General features: G+C 42.6%; 1 protein-coding gene across 1 annotated transcript; it reads left to right on the top strand.

The window, feature by feature from the left end:
- The first annotated feature begins 89 nt into the window (after positions 1-89).
- On the top strand, positions 90-26,517 carry Crk (CRK proto-oncogene, adaptor protein). Its single transcript, XM_085695337.2, has 3 exons — positions 90-464; positions 9,974-10,509; positions 22,928-26,517. Exons 1-3 carry the CDS (start codon positions 224-226, stop codon positions 23,063-23,065), a joined length of 915 nt encoding a protein of 304 aa, XP_085551463.1. The 5' UTR covers positions 90-223; the 3' UTR covers positions 23,066-26,517.
- Positions 26,518-27,387: the final 870 nt, after the last annotated feature.

Genomic DNA, 27,387 nt, shown 5'->3' with positions numbered 1-27,387 from the left:
GACTCCGTTTCCCTTCTCCCAATGGCGGGCGGCGGTCCCCTTCCCGGCAGTCTCCCTCGGGTAGAGAGCGCGTCATTTCCGGTGGGGAAGGCCCGTGGCCGCCGCCGCCATTTCGGGCGCTGCTGGGAGGCTGTTACCGGAGCCGGTCCGCTGGGCGGCGGGCGCCAGGGCTGGAGGGGCGCGCGTGGCGGCGGCGGCCCAGCGTGAAGGCGCGGAGGCGGCCATGGCGGGCAACTTCGACTCGGAGGAGCGGAGTAGCTGGTACTGGGGCCGCTTGAGCCGGCAGGAGGCGGTGGCGCTATTGCAGGGCCAGCGGCACGGGGTATTCCTGGTGCGGGACTCGAGCACCAGCCCCGGGGACTATGTGCTCAGCGTCTCCGAAAACTCGCGTGTCTCCCACTACATCATCAACAGCAGCGGCCCGCGCCCTCCAGTGCCTCCGTCGCCCGCTCAGCCTCCGCCGGGTGAGGGACCGACGGGCGGGAGGCCCCGGGCGGGGGTGAGGGCCGTGGAACTCTGGTCTGCTTCAGTAAGAGAGACCCTGACAGGGGAGCTGCTTTCAGCACAGGCTGGTTCCCACCGACAAGCGGGATTGTGGGGGAGGAGGAGCTGCTCACCGAGGCCTCTGGGTGTGCCTTGGGAGCCGGGGAAGGGGAACTGTTGCGGCCCCGGGGTGGGGCTGGGCGCCAGGGTCAGGCCCAAGGGCAGGGCAGGGCCAGGCAACTTGGGGACAAAGAGTTAATGGGGGATGTTGCGGGGACATAATTTGGCAGAGGTGCCTAGAATGGATCTGCTAATCCTACAAGTGGCTTTTAGGCTCGAAATGTTTCTGCAGTGGGAGAGCGGGTTTGGCCATACTCCCCTGGTGGCCTTCGGTAGGAAGTCACCACGTACTGGCTGGCTGAGAGGGATGGAGACACCCTCAGGAAGCCGGTTGGATTTTTCCTTTCTTGGGCATTTTTCCAAAATCTTTTTACCGTGCTCTTCCCTTGTGGAATACGAAGGTGGTGAACTAAGTGACTTGGTAATAGAAAAAAAGTCTTCTGTGACCAGCCCAGCGTAATTCAACCCTAGATGGCAAACTGGGTCCCGGAGGTTTTAAGTGTCCAACAGATTGTCTGCTGCATCTACAACTTCTAGTTTCAAAGTGATTAGTGGAGGAAAGATTTTTTTTTTCCTTCAGAAAATAAACCAGGTATAAGCCAGTGGAAACAACCCTGGAAGTGAATGGAGCTTCACTCTCCTTGAGTTTAAACACTGCCAGTCATGTACCTGGGTCTTTTCTTGCTCAGTAAGTTTGTGCTGTGGCCAGAGTCTTCCAGGATACAAGAACAGACCTGGCTGGAAGATAACACCAAGAATTTGAGTTAACCAACTGCGTCTTCCTTGACAAGGGCCATTGAATTGTAACTGTCTTCCCCTTATTATTGGAGTTGTCTTGGCAATGTTAAGGAAATCCATGCATTTAGGACTTGAGGTTTCTGAGATGCAGAGTGATTCTGAGATCCTCTTTGTCTGTGTATGTGTGTAACAGCACCAAGCTTCTTGCTTTCTGGATGTTTGACGTGCAAGCCTTTTCCTCCTAGATCTGAGGCAGTCTCGTGGATGAAGATTCCTTGCCTAACCTTAGCAGAGTTGCCCTTTTAGGATAGTTCTAACTTAGAGTTACTCACCTTGACCAGAAATGAGGCAGTGGGATAGACAGTTCTTTTGGTTGGCACGCAAGTTAAGGGGAAAACAGTACTGAGGTCTTTTTAGTTCCCGCAGCAGATCTTTCTAGGTCTCATTGGTTTAATAATATAAAATAAAGCAGGAATATTAATATAGCATGTTTTCCCTAAACCAGATACATTCTAGTTTTTGTGCCATCTACTGTTTATTGTAAGTGCAGTACTAGGATGGTGTGTTATTGAAATTCAGTTCTCAGCCACATTTCATAGTTCATGCTTCTAATCCCAGCACCTAGGAGGCTGTGGCAAGACGATTTTACAAGTTCCAGGCTATCCTGGAGAACTTAGTAAGACTGCCTCAAAATAAAAAGTTAGGTTGCGGATGGGACTGGGATATAGTTCAGTGGTATTTACCTAGCATTTGGGCAGTCTAGGTTTTATTCCCAATAGTGGGTTAGGAAATTTCAGTCTTCAGCATTCTCTGTGTTTCGTTATAAAATTTGGGACCAGTAGCAGGCAGGCTTGTTAGTTTGATATTTCTCTATACCTGGGCATTGTGGTTTTATATCGCATCAGCTCCACCTTTTCAAAATAGATGTTGGCCAAAGAGAGAAGATTGCCAGTTTGTGGGTGAGGTGTGGAAAGTTCATTGGCATTGTGGCAGTTTGTTCTGTCAAGTACCCCATTTTCTCTCTAGGGCAGTCAAGTCAGTTCCCTTCCTGGCTTTACTTTGTGACGGTTCTTTAATCTTTGGTCTTCTCCCAAGTAAGCTCTTTTTTTGAAGCCGCACAGGAATGACTTGAGTTTTAGAGAGGCGCATATGATACTAATAGCTAGCACTATTGACTGGTGTTTGTCTGCCAGATGCTTTGCTGAGTGCTTTGTGTGCCTTATGTAATAATTTACTGTCAGTAACAATATAGTAAGTGAAATAGTGCAATTCCTATTTATTAAAATAGTTCTAGTTTTTGGAAAAGTAGCTAGCAATCCAGTAACTTGTAAGGTCACACATTTAGTATTTAACTGAACCAGAATTTGAGCTAGACATTGTGACTTGAGAACTGACCCGACTCCTTATATAGTTTTGTTATTCTTTGTTTATTTACTTTGGGATCCCTGAAGTGCACATAGGAAGCTACTTTTTGTTGTTGTTGTTTTGAGACTGTGTCTCATTGTGTACCCCTAACGGGCCTGCAACTGTTACTGCAAACCAGGCTGACTTTGAAAAATCCTCCTGCCTCTGCCGCCTGAGTGCTGACATTAAAGGTGTTCATCAGCAGTCTGCTCGAGTTTTAAATGAATAAATAAATATAGATAAGAGCCAGTGGGATGGCTCACTAGGTAAAAGCACATGTCTTGTAAGCCTGAGGTTCTGAGTCTGATCCTTTGATCCCAGGGTAAAATAAGAGAACCATCTCCTGAGGGTTATCCTCTGACCTCCACACAAGCCACATCATTCATGCATGCCTCATGCACTTGTACACACCCACTGTGTACAAGAGGCATGTGGATAAGCCACATGTAAGATAGGCTGGGGATTATCACCTTATCCCAATACCTTTTTTTGAGATGGGGTCATTTTGTAGCTCTGACATGGGACTCACTATGTAGATAATATTAACTTCTAATTTACCAAGAGCCTTCTGCCTCTGCCTTGCTGTTGTTGGGATTATAGGCATTGGGCCCAGCTCAATGACCCTATTTGAATTTACCGTAGATTTTTCAGTTCCCACAGATGATCTCTGCTGCTATAGCCTGGGAGCATCTTGACTGCCCCAGAGCCATAGGGGAAAGTTCGTTCAAGTTTACTGGTCATAGTCTATAAGGTTAGGCTTCAAGGTGAGCTTCTTGGGAAGACTTGGAACAATTGATCCACTAGTTTCTTCTGCTTGAAGCAGTAAAGACTAGATTTTGATTGATAGAGTCCTAAGAAGCTGGGGGTGTACCTCAGTTGATAGAATTCTTTATTCTAGTAAGACTGAGGGCCCTGATTTCAATCCCCTGCATCACACAGATCAGGTTTAGTGGGACAGGCCTGTAATCGCAGCACTTGGGAGATGGAGGTAGCTCACAGTGCAAATCATCCCTGAATTGGAGGTTAAAAAAAAAACCAAAACCCTTGAATAAAGTGTGTGTGTGAAGTGTGTGTGTGTGTGTGTGTGTGTGTGTGTGTGTGTGTGTTTAATTGCAACTTAAAGACAGGGTATCATTATGTAGATCAGACTGGCCTCAAACTCACAAAGAGCCTTGCCTCTGCCTGGGATTAAAGATATGGGCCACCAAACTGGGTATATGCATTCTTCTAGTGAGAAGCTGAGACTGGGTTTGAATTTATTTATCTGCCACTTCTTTTATTTTTTAAATTTATTTTTATTTCATGTGTATTGGTGTTTTGTCTGCATATATGTCTGTGAGGGTGTTGGGTTCCCTAGGACTGGAGTTACAGATTATTGTGAACTGCCACATGGGTGCTGGGAATTGAACCCAGGTCCTCTGCAAGAGCAGTCAGTACTTCTGACTGCTGAGCCATCTCTCCAGCCCGACCTGCCACTTCTTATTTACTTGGGGTGATTTGTTTTAACTTTTCTTTGCTTCGGTTTCTTCATCTCTGAAAGTTGGAAAAAAGCAATACCTTCTAGGGTGGGCCGTTGCAGTGAGTGAGTGGAGTCAAATACATAAAATATTTGGGTGTGGCAGGCATATTAAGTAAATATCTAGGTTATAAATGTTAATCTTAAGACTATAATGATATGCAGGCCATGGTGGCTCTTGCTTTTAGTTCCACTCAAGGAGGCAGAGGCAGGCAAATCTCTGAGTTCAAGGCCAGCTTGGTCTACAGAATTCCAGGATAGCCAAGTTTATATTAAGAAACCCTGTCTTGAAAAACAAACAAACAAAAAAACAAAAAAAGGAAGAAGAATATAACAATATGAGAAGGTAGTTCAAGTGAAATGGAAAAACTGAGCCCTGAAAGGCTCTCGGGCATGCACAATGTGGTTGAGTGGAAAGGAGAGAGTGCTTGAGGTGTGAAAGAGCCTTGGGTCTAGTCCATGGAAACAGCGTTGTGATTACTGTTACCTGCACAGCTGAAGCTCTCCACCTGTTGCCTAGTAGGTGAGGGAACCTCAGAGTTTTCCTTGGGCTGGGATAGAGTGTTTGCTTAATATGTATAAGACCCTAGCTGTGATCATCTTATATCACTTTGGAGATAGAATCCTCTGGAACCATTAGATTAGAGGGATACACATATAATTCACAAGAGTATCCCTCTAATCTGATGGTTCCAGAGAAGTTCTTTCTTGTCTATCTTTTTATAAGATTTTCTTTATTTTTACTTTGTATGTATGGTTTGCCTGCTAGTATATAAATATATCATGTACGTGCAGTGCCTGCTGAGCTCAGAAGATGGCGTTAAATCCTCAGGAACTGGAGTTACAGATGGTTGTACTTACCATGTGAGTGCTGGGAACTGAACCCAGGCCCTTTGCAAAAGCAGCATGTGCTCTTAGCTGCTGAGCCATCTCTCCAGGTGCTCTTCAGAGAAGTGCTTTAGTAGTTACAGAGAGGCTTTATGCGGTGGGGGTGGGGGGGGAGGGTGTCCCATGGTGAGATAAAATAGGCTTGCCACCAACTTCACTACACTCCTGTGAATTGCAGATTTCCAGGAGAGAATTCTGAGTTTGTCAGATCCATCAGACTGTTCTGCTTTTGAGAGTTATCAAGTTAATATGGAATCTTCTCTGGCAAAAAACGTAGTTCAAAGGATTTTTGGGGTGAATTGAAATTTTCTTGGAGTTGAATCTGTAATGTGTGTATGTTTGTGTGTGTCTGCATATGAAGGCTAGAGGTGGGTATTGGGGATTTCCCTCTATCGGTTGCTACTTTATTTTTTGAAAAAGGACCTCTTAGTATACTTGGATGTCACCAAATGCCTAACTGATTGGCCAGTGAGCCCCCTAGGGTCCTTCAGTGTTAGTCTCCCAATGTTAGGTTTACAGGAACATGTCCTCAAGCTTGGTTTTTCATTGTGGGTGCTGGGGATCCAAATTCAGATCCTTGTGCCCATGCACAAGCTTTACCCACTGAACCATCACCCCAGCCTGAAATTGAATATTTCTTAAGGAATTGAGAGGGTTTGAGGGAAGGATGATGCTGAATTGTCATCTTGTTGTGGGGGGTCAGGAAAACTTGTGGGAATCTGTTTTACTATGTGAGTTTGGACATCATACTGAGGTTGTCAGACTTGGTGGCAAATGCTTTTACCTAATAAGCCATCTTGCTGGCTCCCAGCCTTTTAGTATAATTTATTTATTGTAAATTTTTAGTTGTTGTATGTGTGCATGATGTGTGTGAGGGTGCATGTGTTGAGGTGTATGTGTGGAGATGAGAGGGAGCTGGTTCTCTTCTGCCATGGCTATGTGGGTTTCAGGGATCAAACTCAGGTTGCCAGTATAGCCCTAGCAGTCCTGGAACTACCTATAGACCAGGCTGGCCTTGAACTCAGAGATCCTCTGCCTGCCTCTGCCTCCAGGGTGCTGGGATCAAAGATATGTGCCACTACTGCCTGGCCACCACTGTTGTTTTCCAGTCACTTCAGAAACTGTTAAATAGGCGTTTGACCTTGTTTTATGGAGAAACAGGCATAGAGAAGAAATTAGATAACAGTTTATACAGCCAGTAAATGAGAATCTGATTCCATCCAACATGAATCTAAAAAGTACCATGCCAATATCCACTCTTTTTTAGATTTTTATTCACTTGTTTATTGTTAATATTAAGTTTTTTTGAAATGGCCTCATGTAGCCCAGGCTGACCTGGAACCCCCTCTCCCCCCATGTAGCCAAAAATGATCTTGAACTCCTGAAACTCCTGTTTCTACCTCCCAAATATTGGCACACGTCATGCCAGGCTTCCTTAGTCTTCAGACTACCTTGTTAGCTGGAAGGCAGCAGTCTTTAATCCTATGTATTGGATCAGTAGTGGGTATTTAACCAACTTTTATAAATGCTATCGGCAGAGGAGAAGCAAGAAAGGATTGATTGGTAATGAAGGAAAGAGGAAGTGCTGTGAGATTTTGGAAAGGTTGATGATGGAGCAGCTCTAGGTGATGTTGCCAGAAGTGACCTGGCCAGTTTTAGCACAGAGCCCTCGGTGTTATGAATTCTTTGGGGAATGACATTGTAAAAATTTATGTGGCCTGAGGCCTGAAAAATCTTAAAAATGATTGGTTTTGCAGATAGCAGAGAAACACCTAACAAAAACAACAAAAAAATCTGTTTGCTTATTTGTTTATTTTGTTACTTTCTCACTATGTATATTTTGGTGGAACTCAGTTTGTAGACCAGGGTGCCCTGGAAATTAGGACAAACTTTCTGTTTCTGCCTCTTAAATTCTGTGATTACAGTTGTTAACCACTACACCTGGCTAATACTTATTTTTTGTTATGTTAATTCATAACTGCACACTCAAGCTAGGTCTAGTTATGTAAGCCTATAATTTAAGCTCCTTGATAGGCTGAGGCAGGAGGATGACAAGTTGAGGTCTTGTCTAGGCTACAGACTAAATTCAAGGCTAGTCTGGGCATTTAGTAAGAACCTTTCTCAAAATGAAACTTGTGTAGCATGTGTGAGGACCCAGGTGCAATTTCAATATCCAGACTGCACGTTAAGAATCTCACCCCGGTTTGATATAGAGTGAGCTTTTCCAAGTCCCAGGCAGCTGTGAGCTCTGTAGTTGGACTGTATCTCCTTCCTTTCCCTCCCTTCTGTTTCCTGCCTTTGGCTGTTTGTGGTTAGGAGGAGGGAAAAGGAACCCAAATGCATAGCTGTGGTGAGGTCTGGACTTATCTGTGACTACGTGCATTCTTTTGCCTTTTCTTCCCTCTGGAGTTTAGTCAATGAAGTTTGCCTGCCCCATATATCTGATTGCCCACTTAGTCAAACCAGGCATCCCTCCATTATTGTAGTGCTAGCAGCATAGAAGTGTGCAGGTAAAATGTGTCATGGGTTTGTTTGCTGCTTTGCTTATATTTTGTAAATTGAGATAACAGAACAAGGCCAGTGAACCCAGTTTATATACCATGCAGTATTAGCAGCATTAGAACAAGGAAAGAACTAAACTTATCTTTGGCTATTTTTCAAAAAAATGATTTATGTGTTTTGCCTGTATGTGTGTTGGTATATGCACCACTTTTGTGCCTGTTGCCCATGGAGGCCAGAAGAGGGTGATGGATCTCCTGAAACTAGAGATACAGTTTCTGGAACCTGATCCTCTGTAAGAGCAGCACACATGCTTAACTGTGTGCGCTTGTGTGCTGGAGGAGCTTCTGAAACTTACCCTTTTAACATTTTCACTGCACTCACCTTCCAAAGGAGTTTGGCTTAGTGGTATTCTTGGTTCTTCCCCCAGCCTCACACAAGTGCATTCCACTTGTGGGGTGGGGACGTGGTGGGTGACGGGAAGTGGTTGCCTTCCTTATTAGACTACAGGTGCTTTGAAAATGTTCCTGACACAGCAGAACTCCTCATTTCCTTGTGATTTGCTGTGTCCTATGGCAGTTTATTGCTGCTGCTGGTTTTTATAGGCACACATCTCCCCTGTGGAAAGATGTCTTTCTAAGACACCCCACTTTGTTTCCTCCTCACCACACTGTTCACACCTTTGTCTCTTTTTAAGTTGCTTAAAGCTAGAAGTAGAATTTCATTCTACCCCTTTCCCTAATTTCAGAGGTAAACATGTATGTTGACTAAGAATAATCCACACAGGGGCCAGAGACATGGCTCAGCAGTTAAGATTGGTTCCTGCGCGTTGAGAGTTCTGTTTCCAGCAGCCAGTCACATTAGAGTGCTTACAACCACCTGTAACTCCATTTCTAGGTGATCTGACCTCTTCTGGCCTCAGGGAGTCCTACATATAGCTGATATGGAGCGTGTGCGAGCACAAACACACAAAAACAAGTCCATTTGCTTCTGCTTCCTGAATGTTGGGATTAAAGACATGTTCCTCCACCACCCAGCTTCAGTTTTTTTTCTTTTTTTTTAAAAAATAAGTATCTCCAGCTCCAGGGTATCCAAATCCCTCTTCTGACTCTAGGCATCTGCTTGCACATACACATACCTCCTCAGAGACATATGCCCATATAAAAACTGAAATCTTATGAGTCTGAGGAGATTACAGTGAATAGGAGTACTTGCTGCTCTTGCAGAGGACCTGGGTTTGGTTCCTGATACTCACATGGCACCACACAAAACCATCTGTAATTCAAATTCCAGGGAATCTAATGCCATCTTCGGAATTGTACATTGTAATATGAGCTTAGAGTAGATTCCAAGTTTTTTAAGACAGGTTTCTCTGTAGCTTTGGAGTCTGTCCTGGAACTCACTCTGTAGACCAGGCTGGCCTCGAATTCACAGAGAGCCAGGCCACTTGACTCTGCCTCCCGAGTGCTGGACTTAAAGATGTGCACCACCACAGCCCAGCTTAAGTTTTTCTCATCTCTTGTTGAAACAGTTGCATGCACCTATTAAAAAGGAGAGCTTGAGGCCAGGGCATCCTAGCAGTTGAGAGACTGAGACAAGTGGATCTCTGATCTTTGTGAGCTTGGTCTACAAAGTGAGTTTCAGGTCAACCAAGGCTACACAGACTCAGTTTGAAAATAATAGCAACAGGAACAACAAAAAAAACCCCAAACCAAAAAAACACCAGGCAGTGGTGGCCTTTAATTCAAGCATTTGGAAGGCAGAGGCAGGCAGATTTCTATGAGTTTGAGACCAGCCTGGTCTGCAATGCGAGTTCCAGGACAGCCAGAGCTGTTACCCAGAGAAAGCCTGTCTTGACTCCCCCCAGCTCCCCCAAAAGGAGAGCTTACTGCATTTTCTGAGGCTGTAGAGTACATTTGGTTTATTTATGGAGTAGCAACATAACACTGGGAGAAAAGTGTATGTGCTTTTGCAAACCAAGTGGCCTGGTCTGTTATGGCTGTCTTTTTCTTCCCTCTGCATGGTGATGGGCACCTTTCTTTCTAGAGGATGCTTCTTTTACTTATTTTATATGTATAGGTGTTTGCATGGTTATTTCTGCATCATGTGGTTGTCAAGTGCCCAAGGAGTCAAGAAAATGGGCATTAGATCCCTGGGACTGGAGTTACAGTTGTGAGACTACCGTGTGGGTGCTGGTAATAGGATAACTCAATTTTACAGGGTGATGATCAGATATTGTCTAGCTATGTATGAGAAACACATAAAAATCTGTTTCATCTGAAGTATGGTATATCTTCAAATGACACTCTGCTCTATTTTTTCCAGGAGTGAGTCCCTCCCGGCTCCGAATAGGAGATCAAGAATTTGATTCATTGCCTGCTTTACTGGAATTCTACAAAATACACTATTTGGACACTACAACATTGATAGAACCAGTTTCCAGATCCAGGCAGGGTAGTGGAGTGATTCTCAGGCAGGAGGAGGCAGAGTATGTGCGAGCCCTTTTTGACTTTAATGGGAATGATGAAGAAGATCTTCCCTTTAAGAAAGGAGACATCCTGAGAATCCGGGATAAGCCTGAAGAGCAGTGGTGGAATGCGGAGGACAGCGAAGGAAAGAGGGGGATGATTCCAGTCCCTTACGTGGAGAAGTATAGACCTGCCTCCGCCTCAGTATCGGCTCTGATTGGAGGTAACCAGGAGGGTTCCCACCCACAGCCACTGGGTGGGCCGGAGCCTGGGCCCTATGCCCAACCCAGCGTCAACACTCCGCTCCCTAACCTCCAGAATGGGCCCATTTATGCCAGGGTTATCCAGAAGCGAGTCCCTAATGCCTACGACAAGACAGCCTTGGCTTTGGAGGTACATAATGTGCAAAATGTAGAAAGATGAGATCTGCTCCAGGGTCTCCCTTTCAGACCTCTTACAGCTTTTGTAGGAATGCTGATGCAGCGCCAGCTTTGTGATGTTGTAGATGTTGAACCATTAAATACTGATGTTGGCATTTATGTGGGTTTTCTCTCTTTTAGAGAAAACCTGTTTTGCAATGAGTAAACTTAAAACTGTATAACTGAATGTTCTGATTGATCTACTAAACCTATTTTGACTAATAACCACTTGAATTCATAGGAATTAACATGAAGTAACTTTTCTCATCTATATCCTAACTTCTTTCTTGCTTTCTGTTTGTCACTGTCTAGAACAAGATGGGCTCACACAGATTAGAATGTAATAAGTGGTATATAGCAATATACTTAAGTGGGATTTTTCCATAATTTTTATTTTATTTTATTTCCTGCTTTGGAGACTGGGTGTCTATGTAGTCCTACTGTCCTAAAACTCACTTTGTAGATCAGGCTGGTTTGAAACTCAAAGAGAACTTTCTGCTTCCTGGGTGCTGGGATTCAAGGTGTGTGCCATCACTGCCCAGTCAAAAACTGCTTTTATTTTAGTGGATAGGCTTACCATTAATTATGTTTGACATGAATCAGACAAGGTTGAATTCGAACCTTGGCCAGGCCCTGGGTTTAGCCCTTAGGGTGACACATAAAAATGTGGTAGCGTACACACACACACACACACACACACACAGAGAGAGAGAGAGAGAGAGAGGGGGGGGGAGGAAACATGGTGTATAAATATAAATTGAGTCACAACTAAGAGGGTGAGTTATAGAAAACAGATTGACTTTTCTAAGGGTTGTTTTTACATTTAGTCCTTCATTGAAGCCTTCTTATGACCTGCCATCATTGCATTGATTCCTTTGTTCCTCTTCAGCACTCTCCTTACCTGTTTGAGTGCAGAGGTGGCCTGCTGTCTTATCTTTCAGAACCTGCCAATAGACTGACATATAAATAAGTAGCCAGCTCCCATAAGCATAGCCTAAAGTTATGTGGACACAGTAACAGTGGCAGGGTACTCCTGTGATTTGACTCTTCTCTTTACTTTGGATTGTGTTCCTACAGTTAAGGGTAGATGCTTCCTGTAAGTGAGAATCTTAGTCCACAGACTGAGCAAAAATTTATTTGAAACAGACTCTGATTTTTTTTAAATTAATTTTTATTTGCCAGACTTAGTGGTTCACACTTTTAATCCCAGCATTGGGAGGCAGAGGTAGGAGGATCTCTGTGAGTTGGGGGCCAGCCTGGTCTTCAGAGCAAGTTCCAGGACAGCCAGGCCTACACAAACAGAACTCCCATCTCAAAAAGCCAAAAAAAAAAAAAAAAAATTCTGTTATGGATGTTTTTCCTGCATCTGTTTATATTCCATATGCCCACAGTGGCCAGAAGAGGGCATTGGATGCCCTAGAACTGGAAGTGCAGACTGCCTTGTGGGTGCTAGCCCTGGAACTCTGGTCCTTTGGAAGAGTGGGTTGTGGATCTTAACCACTGAGCCATCTCATCGGCCCCAAAATTTTCATTTCTGATCTAGTGGATCTGTAAGTTGATTTAATTGAGTTTCCTAGGTTTGACTGAAAAAGTATTCATTTATAATTATTATTCATTTAAAATTATTCATTATTTTTTTTAATTTTTTAATTTTTTTGAGTCAGGGTTTCACTATGTAGCCATGGCCGTCCTGAATTCTCTAGGCTAGGCTGAACTTGAACTTACAGAGAGGATGCTGGGAGTAAAGGCTTGTGCCACCACAACGTCCAGTTGTTTATTTGTTTTGTTTTTTTTGCAACAGGGTTTCTCTATGTGACAGACCTAGCCGTTCTGGAACTCTCTTAACTTGCTTTTTAGACCAGGCTAGCCTCGAACTCACAGAGATTCGCCTGCTTCTGCCTCCTGAGTGTGTGCCACCAGGCCTGACAATGCTCAGCTCTTTGAAAGTGTTTTGTTGAGATGGGGACACATTCTAGCCCAGTCTGGCCTAGAGCTCACTATGTAGCCCAGGCTGGCCTCCTGTTTATGACACTCCTGCAGAAGCCCCAAGTGTTAGGATTTGTATTTTTGAGAAATGGAATGTATGTTGTCTAGGTCACACTGCTTAGAAGATAAAGAAGGCAAGGCTTTAAGCTCATGAAGTTGAGGTGTTGATGCTCACATCTAACATGATGTGAGGGCTCTTAACATTGATTGCAGATCTTACTAACAGACCGGAGTATGAAAACAGCATTCCTGGAACAGGTCACTGCCTACCCAGGGGAGGATAGTTATTGTGTCAATTTCTACTTCTTTGCCAAAGTTTTTAAAAAGATTTATTTTATTTTATGTGTGTGCGTATTTTGACTGTATGTATGTATGAGGTTAGTACTTGAGTTATGGATAGTTGTGAGCCATCATATGGGTACTGGGAACTGCATCTCGATATTCTGCAAGAACAGCACTTGTTAGCTGCTAAACCATCTCTTCAGCCCAATGAAAGATTATTTTTAAGAATGTCTCTGTTAATTAGTAGCATCAATGCTTACAAATGTTTGAACTGCTTTCTCTGATAAGAAATACAATCTTGGTATAAAAATTTGACTAAAACTGGTATAATTTCATAAAGTTTCTTTTTAGTTGGTGTTAAGTTATATATGTTTATTACTAAAAAGGGCCTCTTTCAAGATAAAACAGATACCGTAAAATGACTTTAAACACCTTTCTTACATGCTTGAAAATATAGTTTAGGCTGCACATGGTGTTATATGCTTTTAATTCCAGAACTTGAATCTCTGTGAATTCAAGGCCTGTCTGGTCTTGATAGTAAGTTCCAGGACAATCAGAGCTACAAAGTTTTTGTCTCAAAAACAAAAACAATTGGCACATGGGAATGCTTCAGTGGGAAGGAATCCAGGAATCCTAACTCTCTTTTGCTGTAGGGAAAAGACTCCTAGGAAAACAGGTTGAACCGAGTGACAGTGAATCCCAGCATGATGGAGATGGAGGTCAGAGGGTTTCAAGTTTAAGGCCAGCCTGGGCAACATAATCAACCTTGTCCCTGAATCCAGAAAAGGAGGTTGGGTTGAGTGAGCCATTCAGACTATTAGACGCAATAGAGATGTTAAACCCAGAGATTCAGTCTCTTTTTGTCTTCATAACAGTGTTGCGGTTGGTCTTCCTCGACACAGATGGTCTTTTGTTACTTTAAAATAAGTGCATTAATGGTGGTGGAGGCTAGAGACATGGCTCATGGATTAAGTTTTTTTTTTCCTTTTTTCTTTTACAGAGGACCTGGGTTCTCTCTATCAGGCAGCTCACAAACTACTTGGAAGTCTAGTCCCCAGGGGATCTGACATGCTTGCAAACACAGAAATGAAAACATTTTCTTAAAGATGATTTTTAGGTTTTTTTTTTTTGAGGAAGAGTCTCATGCATTATAGTGCCTTTTATGTGTTTGTCCCTGTGACGTTTGAGAATATGGATGAGCAGCAGGCCTTTGGTGTATCTAATCAGGCTTCTTTTAAGCTCTCTGGTTATAGATGTCTGTTATGGAGACAGCTGTTTCATTTCCTTCTCATCATCCTCCTTCTTGGGACATCTCTGTTTGGAGTCCTAGAATGAATGGTCTTGGTGGGTCAGAGGTTCAGTGCTACAGCACTCCTGTAGTGTGCACAAGCCCTGGTTTTAATCCCCCCCCCCCCCAGGATTTTGGAAAAAACAATTTCATCTCTCAAATATTAAAAATGTCTTTGGTATCTTCATAATAACTTTTTTTTTTTTGAAAGCCCAAAACAAAAAACTTTTAGTTTTTTGAAACAGGGTTTCTCTGTGTAGCCCTAGCTGTCCTGGAACTTGCTCTGTAGACCAGGCTAGCCTCGAACTTACAGAGATCTGCCTGCCTCCTGAGTTCTGGGATTAAAGGCATGTGCCACCAACCACCTGGCGAGAACCCAAAAACTTTTTATGAGTTTTTAATGTAGCACAGCCTGGCCAGTAAAGTCTAGGCTGGCCTTGAACAGGATCTTCCTTCTTTAGCCTTTCAGATACTTTTTGTTAGTGGTGGTTTGTTTGTTTTCATGTTTTTCTTTATATTATAACTGGCTCTTTTTGTTGTTTCGTTAGTAACTTAAGGTCTGGACAGGGATATACCACTGAGTTATATAGCCCCCAAATGCTGAGATTACAGACCCTGTCACTATTTTTGGATTCAGTCTTAAATACTTGTGTCCTAATAACATAATGGCTGTTTTTAAAAACAAATGTAATTAAAAAACCCACCATATTTTTATTTTAGCATTGACAACTAATAACTTACCTAGTGAGAAGTGTATGTCAGTTAGACACCTCCTGGTTTCTCATACCTTGCAATCATGCTGAACATTGCCACACCTCAGTTTTCATTTTACATTTATTTATATTTGGAACTCTTTTGAGGGATTCTACAAAATAATGAGTTTATAACATTTTTGTACTGTGCTCATATTCAAATCCTATTACCCACATTTGCTTACTTGTTTGTTTTATAATTTATTTTATTTTATATGCATTGATGTTTGGCCTGCATGTATGTCTGTGTGAGGGTGTCAGGTCCCCTGGAACTGGAGTTAAAGACATGGAGCTGCCATGGTGGGTGCTGGGAATTGAATCTGGGTCCTCTGGAAGAACAGCCAATGCTCTGAACCATCTCTCTAGCCCCTTGTTTGTTTGTTTGTTTGTTTTGATTTTTCGAGACAGGGTTTCTCTGTAGCTTTGGAGCCTGTCCTGGAACTAACTCTTGTAGACCAGGTTGGTCTTGAACTCACAGAGATCCACCTGCCTCTGCCTCTCAAGAGTTGGGATTAAAGGCATGTGCTACCACTGCCCGGTTTGTTTGTTTGTTAAAAAGATTACATTTGTGTATTTCTTTTTGGGAATACATACATGTAATGACTTTACATGGGAGATTAGAGGACAACTTGGGAGTCAGTTGTCTTCCACCATGTGCCCACTACAGGGGTGCACTCTGGGGCTAAACTCATTGTCCATACCGTGGTGTTTTTGAGACTGGGTCTTACCTTATGTACTTGAAGATGGCCTTGATCCTGATCTCCTGCCCTTGTCTTCAAGTGCTGACACCATGCTTGCCTGGACAGTGGATGGTGTTTTTGATTTGTTTGGTTTTGGTTTTTGGAGACAGGATTTCTCTGTGTAGCCCTGACTGTCCTGGAACTCATTTTGTAGACCAGGCTGTCTTTGAACTCACAGAGATCTGCCTGCCTCTGCTTCCCAAGTGCTGGGATTAAAAGCATGCACCACTACTGCTCAGCCCTGGATAGTTATTTTTATTTCTTTTATCATTACGTTACAACTTCCACAACCCAACTTCATAAACATATTTTTCAAATACACCCATAGCGTCACCTTTTGTCAAAGTTGTGTGCTTTCTCTATAGCCTAGAGACTTTTGTTTTTAAAGATTTATTTATTTATTTAGTATACAATGGGGTTTTGCCTGCAATTATGTTTGTATAAGGGTGTCAGCTCCCCTGGAACTGGTACAGTTTCTTTGGACAGTTGTGAACAATCATGTGGGTGCTGGGAATTGACCTACGGCCGTTTGGAAGAGCAGCCAATGTTCTTAACCACTGAGCCATCTCTCCATTTTCACCTAGTAATTCAATACAGATCAAGTATTACTGCATTTCCCTCAACAGCTTAAAATTCTTTCTGACACTCCTGTGTGGTTTGTGCCATGCGTCTAACTACAGTTAGGGAACTTTTGGTCTCATTTATAATACTAATCTTTAGAAAAAAATATTTGTAGTATGGGGATTTGAACCCAGGCCTCTCATGGGCGCTACCACTGTGATACTCCCACTGACCAGGAAAATTACTTTTGTTTACCCTTTTTTGAGGAGGGGGCAGGGGTTTGCTTGTTTGTTTTTGAGACAGGGTCTCATTTTATAGCACTGGCCTGGAACTCACTGAACCAACCTGCCTCTCTCCCCCAAGTTGTGGAATTAAAGGTATGCATAACCACCATGCCCAACTCCCAGCTTTGGTGTTTTCAATGGTACTAGAAATTAAGAAATTAAATAAATTAAGAATTAATTAGAAATTAATTAAATTAAGGCTTTGCATGCTAGGAAAGTTATCTATTAATGAACTATATCTCTAGCCTTTTCTTTTTGAGGCAGGAACTCACATTTGTAGCCCAGACTTGTTTCAAAGTCAAGGCAATCCTTCTGCCTCAGCCTCCTAAGGACTAGGATTACAGGCATGAGACACTATACCTGGTTTTCAGACCCTTTTGATTTTATTTATTTAGATATTATCTATGTAGCTTTGGCATGAAATTCACTATGAAGTTTGAGGCTGGCCTCAAGCTCAGATTTGTTCACTTCCTGAGTATCAGGATTAAAGGTGTACACCATCAAACTTAATCTCTCCTTCCACCTTTACTTGACTTACAGAAATTGAATGCAAGTTTTATGATTTTGAAGCAAGTTCTCTTACTGTCTTGCTAGCTTACTAGTAGCATTATGGGAACACACCAGGCTCCACTTGTTGTCTTGTTTATAACTATCTTCTGGTTACAGTGGCTAAGTAGAGTGCTTCTGAATAGAGACCATGTTGCCGCCAAACCCCTGCAGAAGGGGAAGGAGAGAGCTGACTCCACAGAGCTGTCCTCTAGCTTCTGAAGCAGGCACAAAGACACAACGACAGATAAACTATTCACAAAACAGCAAGCTCGATTTGATTCAGAAGCAGTGACTTGCTGACTCCTGCCTTAGAGTGCTATAATTTCCTTAGCTTTCACCCAGACAAATCTTAAACTGTTTCTTTGCCTTGTTATGTTAAAGAAATGTTTTGGACAGGCCTGGGGAGGTGGCTCTATGTTTGAATTCCTAGAACCTACTCAGAGAGTGAGGAGCAACAGCATGTTCCTTTAATTCCAGTGACTGGATGAGGCAGACACAGGATCCCTGGAGTTCACTGGACAGCTAGGCCGTATCAAATTGATGAGCTCAGGTTCAGTGAGAAACGCTGTCTCAAAATATATTGTGGGACTGATGAAATAATTCTGCAGGTAAGGATGCTTGCCAGCAAAGTCTGAGATCTGAGTTCCATTCTGGAAACCCATGGTAGGAAGAGACGGGACTCTACAAGTTGTCTCTGACCTCCATGTGTGTGTTGTGGAGTAAAGGCGCGTGCATGCATGCATGCATGCGTGCGCTCACACACACAACAAGCAAATGTAAAGAACTAATTTTAAAATACACGTCATGAAGAATGACAGGAAAACACCTGCTGTGAACCTCTGGGCTCCCTGGCATACAGGAGGCCATTGTTGCCCTAGCTTTCTGTCCCTGCTTGGGGCTCACTGGAGTCTTGGAGGTCTGGATCAGAGGAATGCTGGGGATTGTTGTGTCTTTCCTGTTAGGTAATAGGGACAAAACCTAGAAAAGCATTCACTTGGGGTATACCCACAATCCCTGATAGCCACCTATTTTAGTGAATTTCAGAATTTAATGCCATTTTGGCTCTAGTTTATTATTATTGCTAAAACTTCCTGGTGAGGATCGCTGGGTGTTCTGTTGTTCCTAGGTTTGAATATGTCTTCACTAGGGTCACAGCTGACTTTGGCTGTACAGAGCCCGGAAACAAACCAATTTAAGTTTCCTGGGAACCAATAACCCTATTCAGTCTCCTTTATGGATCACTCACTGCTTCATCTTCAGGCTTGCTCTTAAGGATGTTACAGGACCAGTCAGGAGGATGAGGACCAGATGGAGCAACAGTGGTAAAAGAATCATTGGAGCTTGTAGCATTCAGGAAGTGTCAAGGGCAAGATCCTGTCTCAAGCTCCTTCCTCCTCTACCCTCTCACCCCAAGAGAAAGGGGAAAAAGAAAAAGAAACTAAGCTGACCTTGTGAGGCTAAGAAGGAATACTGTTTTCAATGCCAGTTAAGAATAATACATAGCTAGTAAGTACCAGGCCAGCTAGGACTATATAGTGAGATGGTATCTCAAAGAGAAAAAAGTCATCAGAACTTTCATGTGTACACACCCATTATCCTGATCCTTGGGAGGTAGAAAAGGTCATCTTCAACTAAGTTTTTGAGAGTCTTGATAATACATGTTAAGGTATTTTCATTTATTTCTTGATTGTCTTTGTGGTTAATGTTGAATAGAGTCTCACTGTAAGCCAGATTAGTTTTGAGTCTCCTGGCTCAGCCTCCAGCATTCTAAGATTATATGTGCTGCACTATGTACCCTAACTGGCCTTTTGTTTTCTATTTGTGCTCATTTTAAATTTGAAATAGTGGGCTGGAGAGATGGCTCAGTGGTTAAGAGCACCGGATGTTCTTTCAGAGGACCTGAGTTCAATCCCCAGCACCCACATGACAGCTCTCAACTGTTTGTAATTCTGGCTCCAGGGGATCCAACATTCTCACACAGACATACATGCAGGCAAAACATCAATGCACATAAAATAAAAATAAATTTAAAAAAATATTTGGAATGGCCACGTAGTGGTTGCACTCGGAAGGGAGAGGCAAATTGAGTTCCAGGACAGTTAGAGCTGCAAGACAGAGAACTGTCTTGAAAAAAAAAAAATTGAAATGAGTAATGTTATAACTGCCTCGGTCTTTACATTCAAAGGAAAGATACAAAGATATTTTAAGGTTGTGACATTTGAGCTGGCATGGCTCGTCTTTAATCACTATACTCTAGAGTTAGGAGGCAGGGCAGGAGTACCTCTTGAGTTCAAGATCAGCTTGGTCTACAGAGTGAGTTCTAGGACAGACAGCCAGGTCTACACAGAGAGACCCTGTCTTGGAAAACAAAAGAAGAAAAGATTGTAACATTTTACTATGGGTTATATCATATATCTATAATTCCAGTATCCAGCAGGCAGATAGAGGATAATTGCAAATTTAGCCTGGTCAATATTGGAAGTAATAGACCAACCAAGAATCCATAGTGAGAGTTTGTCTCAATAAAGAAAAACAAAAACATTTATCATTTCTGAGACAGATACTTTTATTCTACTGGCTTTGTGGCACTTCCCCAGCACTTGGGAGGAGCAGAGGCAGGAGGATTTCTAAGAGTTGGAAGCCAGCCTTGTCTCTATATTGAGTTACAAACTGTCCAGGGTTACACAGTAAGACTATCTCAAATTAACAGACAAAAATTAAATAAAATAGTACAAAAGCCAGACATGATGCTGCACACATGAAATCCCAGCACTTCGGAGGTGAGAGGGTCTGGGTAGGAGGAGCAGCAGTTCATTCTCTGCTGTGTGTGTGAAGTCAGCCTGAGCTACCTGACTAGCTCTGAAAACCAAATAAACCTCCCTCTTTTGTCTGACTTTTTAAAACCCCAAGAATTGCTTTTGATGCCTGGGAATTGACAGCTGTCCTTTTCCCCAAACTGTTGGGAACCCGTCTGATGTGGCTTCGCTGGGAGCCCTCGTCCCTTAAGTTTAGTTGTGTTCTTTTACTTTTGTCCCAGCCTCAAGAGCCCTGAAGCACTCTGATCATTTCAGGAGGACGATCTGGGGCATTAAGGGTTATTTCAATAATTGTCCGTTTGATTAGCCCAGCTGACCACTTAACATGTCCCTCTTAGGTCCATTTAAAAATTAAAGTCATTGCTGGGCATGATGGCACACACCTTTTATCCCGGCACTTGGGGGCAGAGTGAGGCACTTCTCTGAGTGTGAGGCCAGCCCAGGGTGCAAAATGAGTTCTGAGACAGCCAGAGCTGTTATACAGAAAAACCTATCTTGGGGGAAAAAATGTTTTATGATCCTTTCATTGGTGTTTGTCTTTCCCTTTATCACCTGATGTTTTGGTGGTATTTGATTTAAGAATAAGATACAGTTTTTCTCCAGTCTCCTTTGTAGGGTGGAATCAAGAGAATCTCTTTCTCTCTAAAACCGGCAGAATAGCTCATACATTTAAATCCAGCATTTAGGTGACAGAGGCAGGCAGCTCTCTGTGAATTTGAGACCAGCCAGGAACTACATAGTGAGAAGATCCTGTTTCAAAACAAAATAAAACAACACCACAAAAAAAAAGAGAGGAAAAAAAAAAGATGGTTCTGTTGATGACTTTATTTTGTACAAAGGCTTGGTGTATGATGTACATACAGTTCCGTCCTATAGTGACATCTGGTCCTGTAGGAACTCCCCATTTCTCTTTAAAAGAGTAAAGGCCTGATAACAGATGAGATGATATAACACATAGGAAAAGGAATAAAATCATTTGGTAACATATAGAACTTAAATTGCCAGTTAGCGAGTTTACAGATATGGACACTTGTATGATGATCATGCATGTCAATAATTCAAACATTTCCAACATTTCAGAATGCTGTGTCTATTGTCTAGGGCCTTTGTATGCTATGTGCATATCATATCATGGAGGTGCAAGCTAGTCTTTACTAGCCTTACTTTTATTAGCAAGTTAAATTTTACTTTGATGTCTTGGGTCCTTGAATACTGTATGAAAGTCTGTGGTTGTTAGAGACAGTCGGATGTCAGGATCTTTGAGCTGGGTAGTTGGTAGCAGTGAACTGAACCCTAGTGAACTGGAGGATCTAGGCCTGGATGCAGGGTTAGTCTGTCCCTGTTCTTCCTTGCCTTTGTACAGGTAGCCCCAGCCCTCCTGGCACTGGCAGTTGGAGCTGCTCTCTTTTTTTATCCTTTGTATCTTACCCCTTATTTCCATTACTCCCCTCCAGCCTGTTTTGCTTCTCTGCTATTCAAGCAACCACATCAGGCCTTTGTGGTTTTCATATTTTTCCTTGGGAAATTATAGACCGACCAGTAAGCAAGAGTTTTCCCTGTTAGTGAGGTCAGACTGGTTCTATAGGAGACGCTGGACCGTCCCATGAGTTTGCTTTGCTCAGTAACTCCTAGAGACATTCTTGGGGAGTCCCTGAAGCCTCATACAGCAGAGCTTCAAAGTTCCTGATCTAAGCCAGCACAATGCGCCTTGGCGTCATGTAACTCTGAATTCAGATCATTGACTGTGAATATCATGATTGTCCTGATCCTCCACTTTATCTATAAAATAAAAAATGTTTTTATCACGGAGGGTTATTGAGAATTAGAAATTAACATCTAATTAATTAAAATACCCTTCTGTACCATAAAATATACTCAAAAGACACAAACAGCCTAAAAACTCAAGTGGCAAACAAACAGTGGTCATCATCTTTATTTGGGGTCTTTTCGTTGTGTTTTATGTTTTGTTGTTGCTACATTTTCTCTTTGGAGACAGGGCTCTTGTAGCCCAGCATGCGCCTTACATTTCCTTTTGGCTGAAGCTGGCTTTAAACTCCTCACCTTCCTACTTCTGTATCCCAAGTGCTAGGGTTACAGTGTACACCACCATGCTGTTTAGTGCTTTGCCTCAGTGAATATATTTATCAAACTGACCATGTCTTAAGTTCACAGCAAGACAGAGGTATATCTTGTTAAAATATTATATTTGATTTTATATGGGACATTTTATAAATGGAGTGATAGTTGACTGACTGGTTATAGCTATAGTAGTTAGTGGATTTTGTTTTTTTGTTTGTTTGTTTTTTGAGACAGGGTTTGTGTGTAGCTTTGGAGCCTGTCCTGGCACTAGCTCTTGTAGACCAGGCTGGCCTCGAACTCACAGAGATCCACCTGCTTCTACCTCTCAAGTGCTGGGATTAAAGGCGTGTGCCACCGCACCAGCCTTGGCTTGGTTTTTTTTTTTTTTTTTGTCCCCAGTTGGGTATTGAACATGTGCCATTTTAAGGAGCAGAAAGTTAGCTAGTACTGATTTGAGAGGTTACATTTGCCAGGAACTGAGAAGATGTGGCATTTTGGCCTGTACTTTCTCTAGGTAAAGACTTGGCCTTGGTTGAAAAACAAAGGAGCACTTCATTTTCTAGGACCAAATGCAGTGTGCTTGCTGTGGTTGCCTTCTGCTGTGCAAGCAATGGCAGCCACAATATGTGTGTGAGAGAGTTGTTCTGAGGTAGGGTTTGGGGCATGCTACCACATATGCCAAGAAGACATAGGCATTATCCCTTAAGCCAGATCTGGTGGGGTGGGGTGGGGGTTGCTGAGAATAGTAGACCAGAGAAAAGGAATAAGTAGCTCATCTAGACATGCTGAGGGTCACAGGGAGGATTATTGCCTAGGATCATTTTTCCTTTCTGTATTCTCAGTGTCTTTCTCCACTGCTAACAACACTCCTTCGTTTTGCCTGCATTAACCACAAGTAACCAGTGTGGTGGCTGGGGCTGGGGAGGTAGTGAATAGTCTCTGTAACATCAGCCCTAGAGCAATCACATGGGCAGGGGATGCCTAACAGAGAATGGAGATTTTCAGCTTGCGCTCTTAACTGGAAATAAAGTGCTCTCCTTATTCTCGTCCTGCAGGTCGGTGAGCTGGTAAAGGTTACGAAGATTAATGTGAGTGGTCAGTGGGAAGGGGAGTGTAATGGCAAACGAGGTCACTTCCCATTCACACATGTCCGTCTGCTGGATCAACAGAATCCTGATGAGGACTTCAGCTGAGTATAGCTCAACAGTTTGCTGACAGATGGGAACAATCTGTTTTTCCCCCCAATTGCCATCTATACAATTTTCTTACAGGTGTCAAAAGCAGTCTAGTTTATATAAGCATTCTGTTACCTGTGATCTTTTTTAAGACTGAATTACTCCATTCTTACTCGTATTTACCATATTCAGGGTACGAAACTGGAGGGCTTGTGTGGTTAACTTCTGAATTGGCAATTTTAGGTGGTAGTGGCCATGCCTGTATGAGAAGAGGTAAATGCTTCGCCTCCTTTCCCTTGGGCAGTATAGATCAACCTGTGGAAAACTGATGGTCAGGAAAAGAATGTTACACACTGCTTACCCTGATTTCTTCAGCGGTTCTGTTTTCATTCTGAAACCATGCTATCAAATGGCAGCAGACTGTTCCCTCCCATTGCCATGAAGTAATCATGCACTGTGTGAATATTACCCAGTGGGATTGCATTTGCATTTATGGACCATGACCATTGTATGACTCATTCTGACATTTCAAATCCTGAGGATTCTGAGAACACTACTAGAGGCATTTGTCTTCCTTCCCAGTCAATGCTTCACACTTTTTCTTGGATTCTTTCCTTGTTACTCTCTTCCCCTGTACCTGCAAGTGGCCTGATTCTTAGGATAATGAGTATCTTCATTCCAGTTGAGAAGCAGGATGTGCAGAGCACTTTATTCAGTGCATAGCTTTAAGCCAGTATTGGATTCACTCAGTGGATAAACTCCCAGCTCTCTGCCTTTCCCCCAAGGGGGCATCATAGGTTCACACTGCTACCACAGCTATAAGACTCCTTGCTGGTGGGACGGATCCGCAGGGCCATTTCTCCTGATTGCTAGTATCCTAATGGGATACTTAGAGTTCTCAGATTCTACTTGGAGTGGAAGGACCAATCACTTACTGTATCCTGTTGAAGGTATCAGGGGCCAAACTCTGCCCTCTGCATCATGTGCAAGTTGTGTAAAAGGCAGATTAGAATTCTATGCATTTGGGGTAGGATTAGTACTTTGAAAACTGTGCCAGTCATAAATTACTTATGTATCATTTTACATGGCCAAAATAGTTCTTGAAGTACATTACATTATAAATTGCCTTCGTTTGGGTTTTCCTTTGTCCAGATTTAGTTTATATACCCTTTAAAGTATAGAATGATTTATGTGGGGTCAGATGCTCCAAAGAATAGGCCTATGAGGCCACAGATGATTTAGGGTTTCTTTAGACTGTAACATGAGACTTTGGGTGATAAAGGCACTTGTTGGTCTCTGGTGTGGTATGACCAATAGAAACACCTTATACTTTGCTTTGAACCTCATTTTAGAAAAATAATACACCTTCTTAGTTGTCCTGTATAGATTAATATGATGAATTTGCATTCTTTGAACATACACCAAATCATGGTATTGCAGTGACTAGCACGTTGCTTAGCACGTGTGTAGAAATTTTGTGTGAAAGAATGAGCAGAGTGCAGAAATTTATTATATGGCCCAGGGACACCAGCTGGGATAGGATTGCATACATTACCACAGGCAAACTAATCAATTGATGCTGATTTAATACATTTTTACCTCCCTCTAAGGTAAATGCTTGATAAAGACATTAATACTCAATTTTGGAGATATTGGCACAGTGCTAAGTACATAGTAGGTGCTTGATGTTGTTGAGTGGACAGATTTGCAGTATGTTACATATTCTACCTGACTACTTGGTTCAGTTTCCAATTAGTATAGATACTGTAAATCCCAATGGACATTAAATCTTGTTTTCCTAAGCCAGCCATTAGTCGCTTTAGTCCCAGCACTCGGGAGGCAGAGGCAGGTGACTCTCTGAGTTTGAGGCCAGCCTCAGACTACAGAACTAATTCCAGGACAGTCAGGGTTCCCAAATTAGATCTTGTCTCAAAAGCCAAATGAAATAATTAAAAAAAAACAACTCTCTGAAATTATGGCACCTAAAATATTTGTAGAAAATCCTTGTCACAACTGATTTGAATATTTGTATTTTCTTTTGCCTTTGCCTTTGATGCTGGCTTGTACTGTCTCTTCATTATGTGGGGTGTTGATGGGATACACAGCTCTACGTGGATCAGAACTCCTCGGTGATTAGTTGTTCAGAGCCATTACGTGAAGTTTGGTTGGATTTGGCTGGGTGTAGCAGTTATTGGACCTCAAGAGATCAAAGGACTTCTTACAAATATCTTCCAAAAATAGCAAGTGCTAGAATCCTAGTCAAGTGCATATGTCTATTGTCCCAGAGCAAAATAACCTGAAATTGGCTGCTATGTTTTATATAATCACTTCTGCAAGAGCCCACTTTTGGATACTAATATTTGACATGGTTAATTCTTATTAATTTGTTGGAGTTGTTTATTAATGCAAATAGATAATTTTAATTTTCCACGAGTAACATTTCACTATTAATGGTTTGAAGTGGGTGATAAGCAAACCGATTTGAAATAAAATATGAACATGTGCCATTGTATTATAACACTATACACTTTCTTGACAGTTAAATTTTAAAAAAATGTTTTTTTTTGTAGCATGTATTGTATATGTTTATAGTATATGTAGTAAATAAAAGTATGGCCAAATGTTTGGCTTGGTGATCTTTTGGAGAAAATAATCTTGGAATATTTGTCACAGAAGGGTGAAACCTTTATGTTTTAAGGAGTAGAAGGTGTGTCTCAACTGCCCATCAATAGTCACATAAACTGTTATATACATGGTGGGTGCTTAAAGATGGGGCTAATCCTTGGGTCTGCTGTGGGATCTCTAGAAAGTATGACATTACTGTGAGGGCAACGTAGAAACAATCACCTGTGAAATCTAAAAGAAGCAGGTTGTAAACAACACCAGACTCGGCTGGAAAAGGGTTCTTGTGAGTTTTAAGAAGACAACAATGTGTAGGAACTCTGTAGACTTTAGACAGCTGGTCTTTAGAATGTTAGTGTAGGTGCTCTATTCATTTCCCCTTTTTAATGTAAGTAGCAGGTGCGCGGGGAAGGTTCTAAAGATAACAACAATGGCAAAAAGTAGATTGTACATTTCTTTATATTCTACCCCTCCTTCCCCAAAGTGTGTGCCCCAAATTGACATCATTTACTCTAGGATTGGGAGCTAAAGTTTCATGGTACTGTGGCGTGTCCCCATCATCTCAGCACTTCCTAGGCCATGGAATTATTTGAACACAGGAGTTCAACTTAGCAAAAACCTGTCTACTAAATACCTAGCAGACAAATTTCATATATTGCCTATATTATACTATGCCTTAGACTCAAAACAGCACCTCATACTTGCTGCTGTGGACTTGGAAGTATCTCAGTGTAGAACTAAAGCAGTTTCCTCCAGTGGGATCCAACTTTGGCATTTGCAAGCTTAACAGCAAGGTGATTAAGTGTATTTCAATTTTTGATCAAATAAACTGTCCAGCTTTTGTTTTACTGTGTTGAATGTTGGGTTCCTTTCCATAGTGTCAGAGTGTTCACACAGCCCATGTTTAGTAGCTCAGGGAACCTCAGATGTTTTCTCATAAATGTGGAGAGAGGTTGGCTGCATAGAAAATGGGGAAAGAGGCCCAGATATGGGAGTAGGAACTGAAGGAGCTCTGCCCCACTCCTGCTGTAAAGAAATTGATCTTTGGCCAGTCCTCAGCTTTTCTCATGGACCAGCCCCCCACACACACTACCACAGACACACTGACTCACACACTTTTACTTTGGGTTCCAACTTAAATGTTGCTGCCTTGGAGATGTTCTCAAAACCCCGAGTCCTGTTACCTTTATGGTGCTCCTTTCAAATGATACTTTATGAGTTTTGAGGCTGGGTTTCATGTGTAGCCTTGGCAGTCCTGGAACTTGCTTTGTAGACCAACCTGGCTTTGAACTCACAGAAATCCTCCTGCCTCTGCCTCCTGGGATTAAAGACTTGTGCCACCACCATCCAGCAATGGCCACATACCATTTCTGTGATTGTTTAGCTCAACTGTACGAACTCCAGCAAGGCGAGAGAAATGTCTGCTTCTTTCATGTTCAGAGCCTAGCACAGAGCTTGGCTCCCAGGAGTCAACTTGCTAAGGGCTCATTGGACCTCAGAGGAAGAGTGGATGCCCAACACGATTGAGGCTTTGACTTCAGCCCCCAGCGCCCCAAAACCATAGGAGTATGGAGTGTTTTCTTCAGGGTATGGGGAGAATGTGGATGAAAGGTCACTTCAGCTGGTTCCCTAGCTTCCCTGGTCTTGTTCAGTCACTTATGGTCCTTTGCAGAAATATAAAATGTTCTCCCAGCCTTTGTGTGTCCCTTTCCATATAA

Source organism: Myodes glareolus, chromosome 9 (assembly GCF_982192425.1).
Source record: "Myodes glareolus chromosome 9, mMyoGla1.1, whole genome shotgun sequence".
Taxonomy (NCBI): Eukaryota; Metazoa; Chordata; class Mammalia; order Rodentia; family Cricetidae; genus Myodes; species Myodes glareolus.
This window is presented reverse-complemented; position numbering and strand designations above follow the sequence as displayed.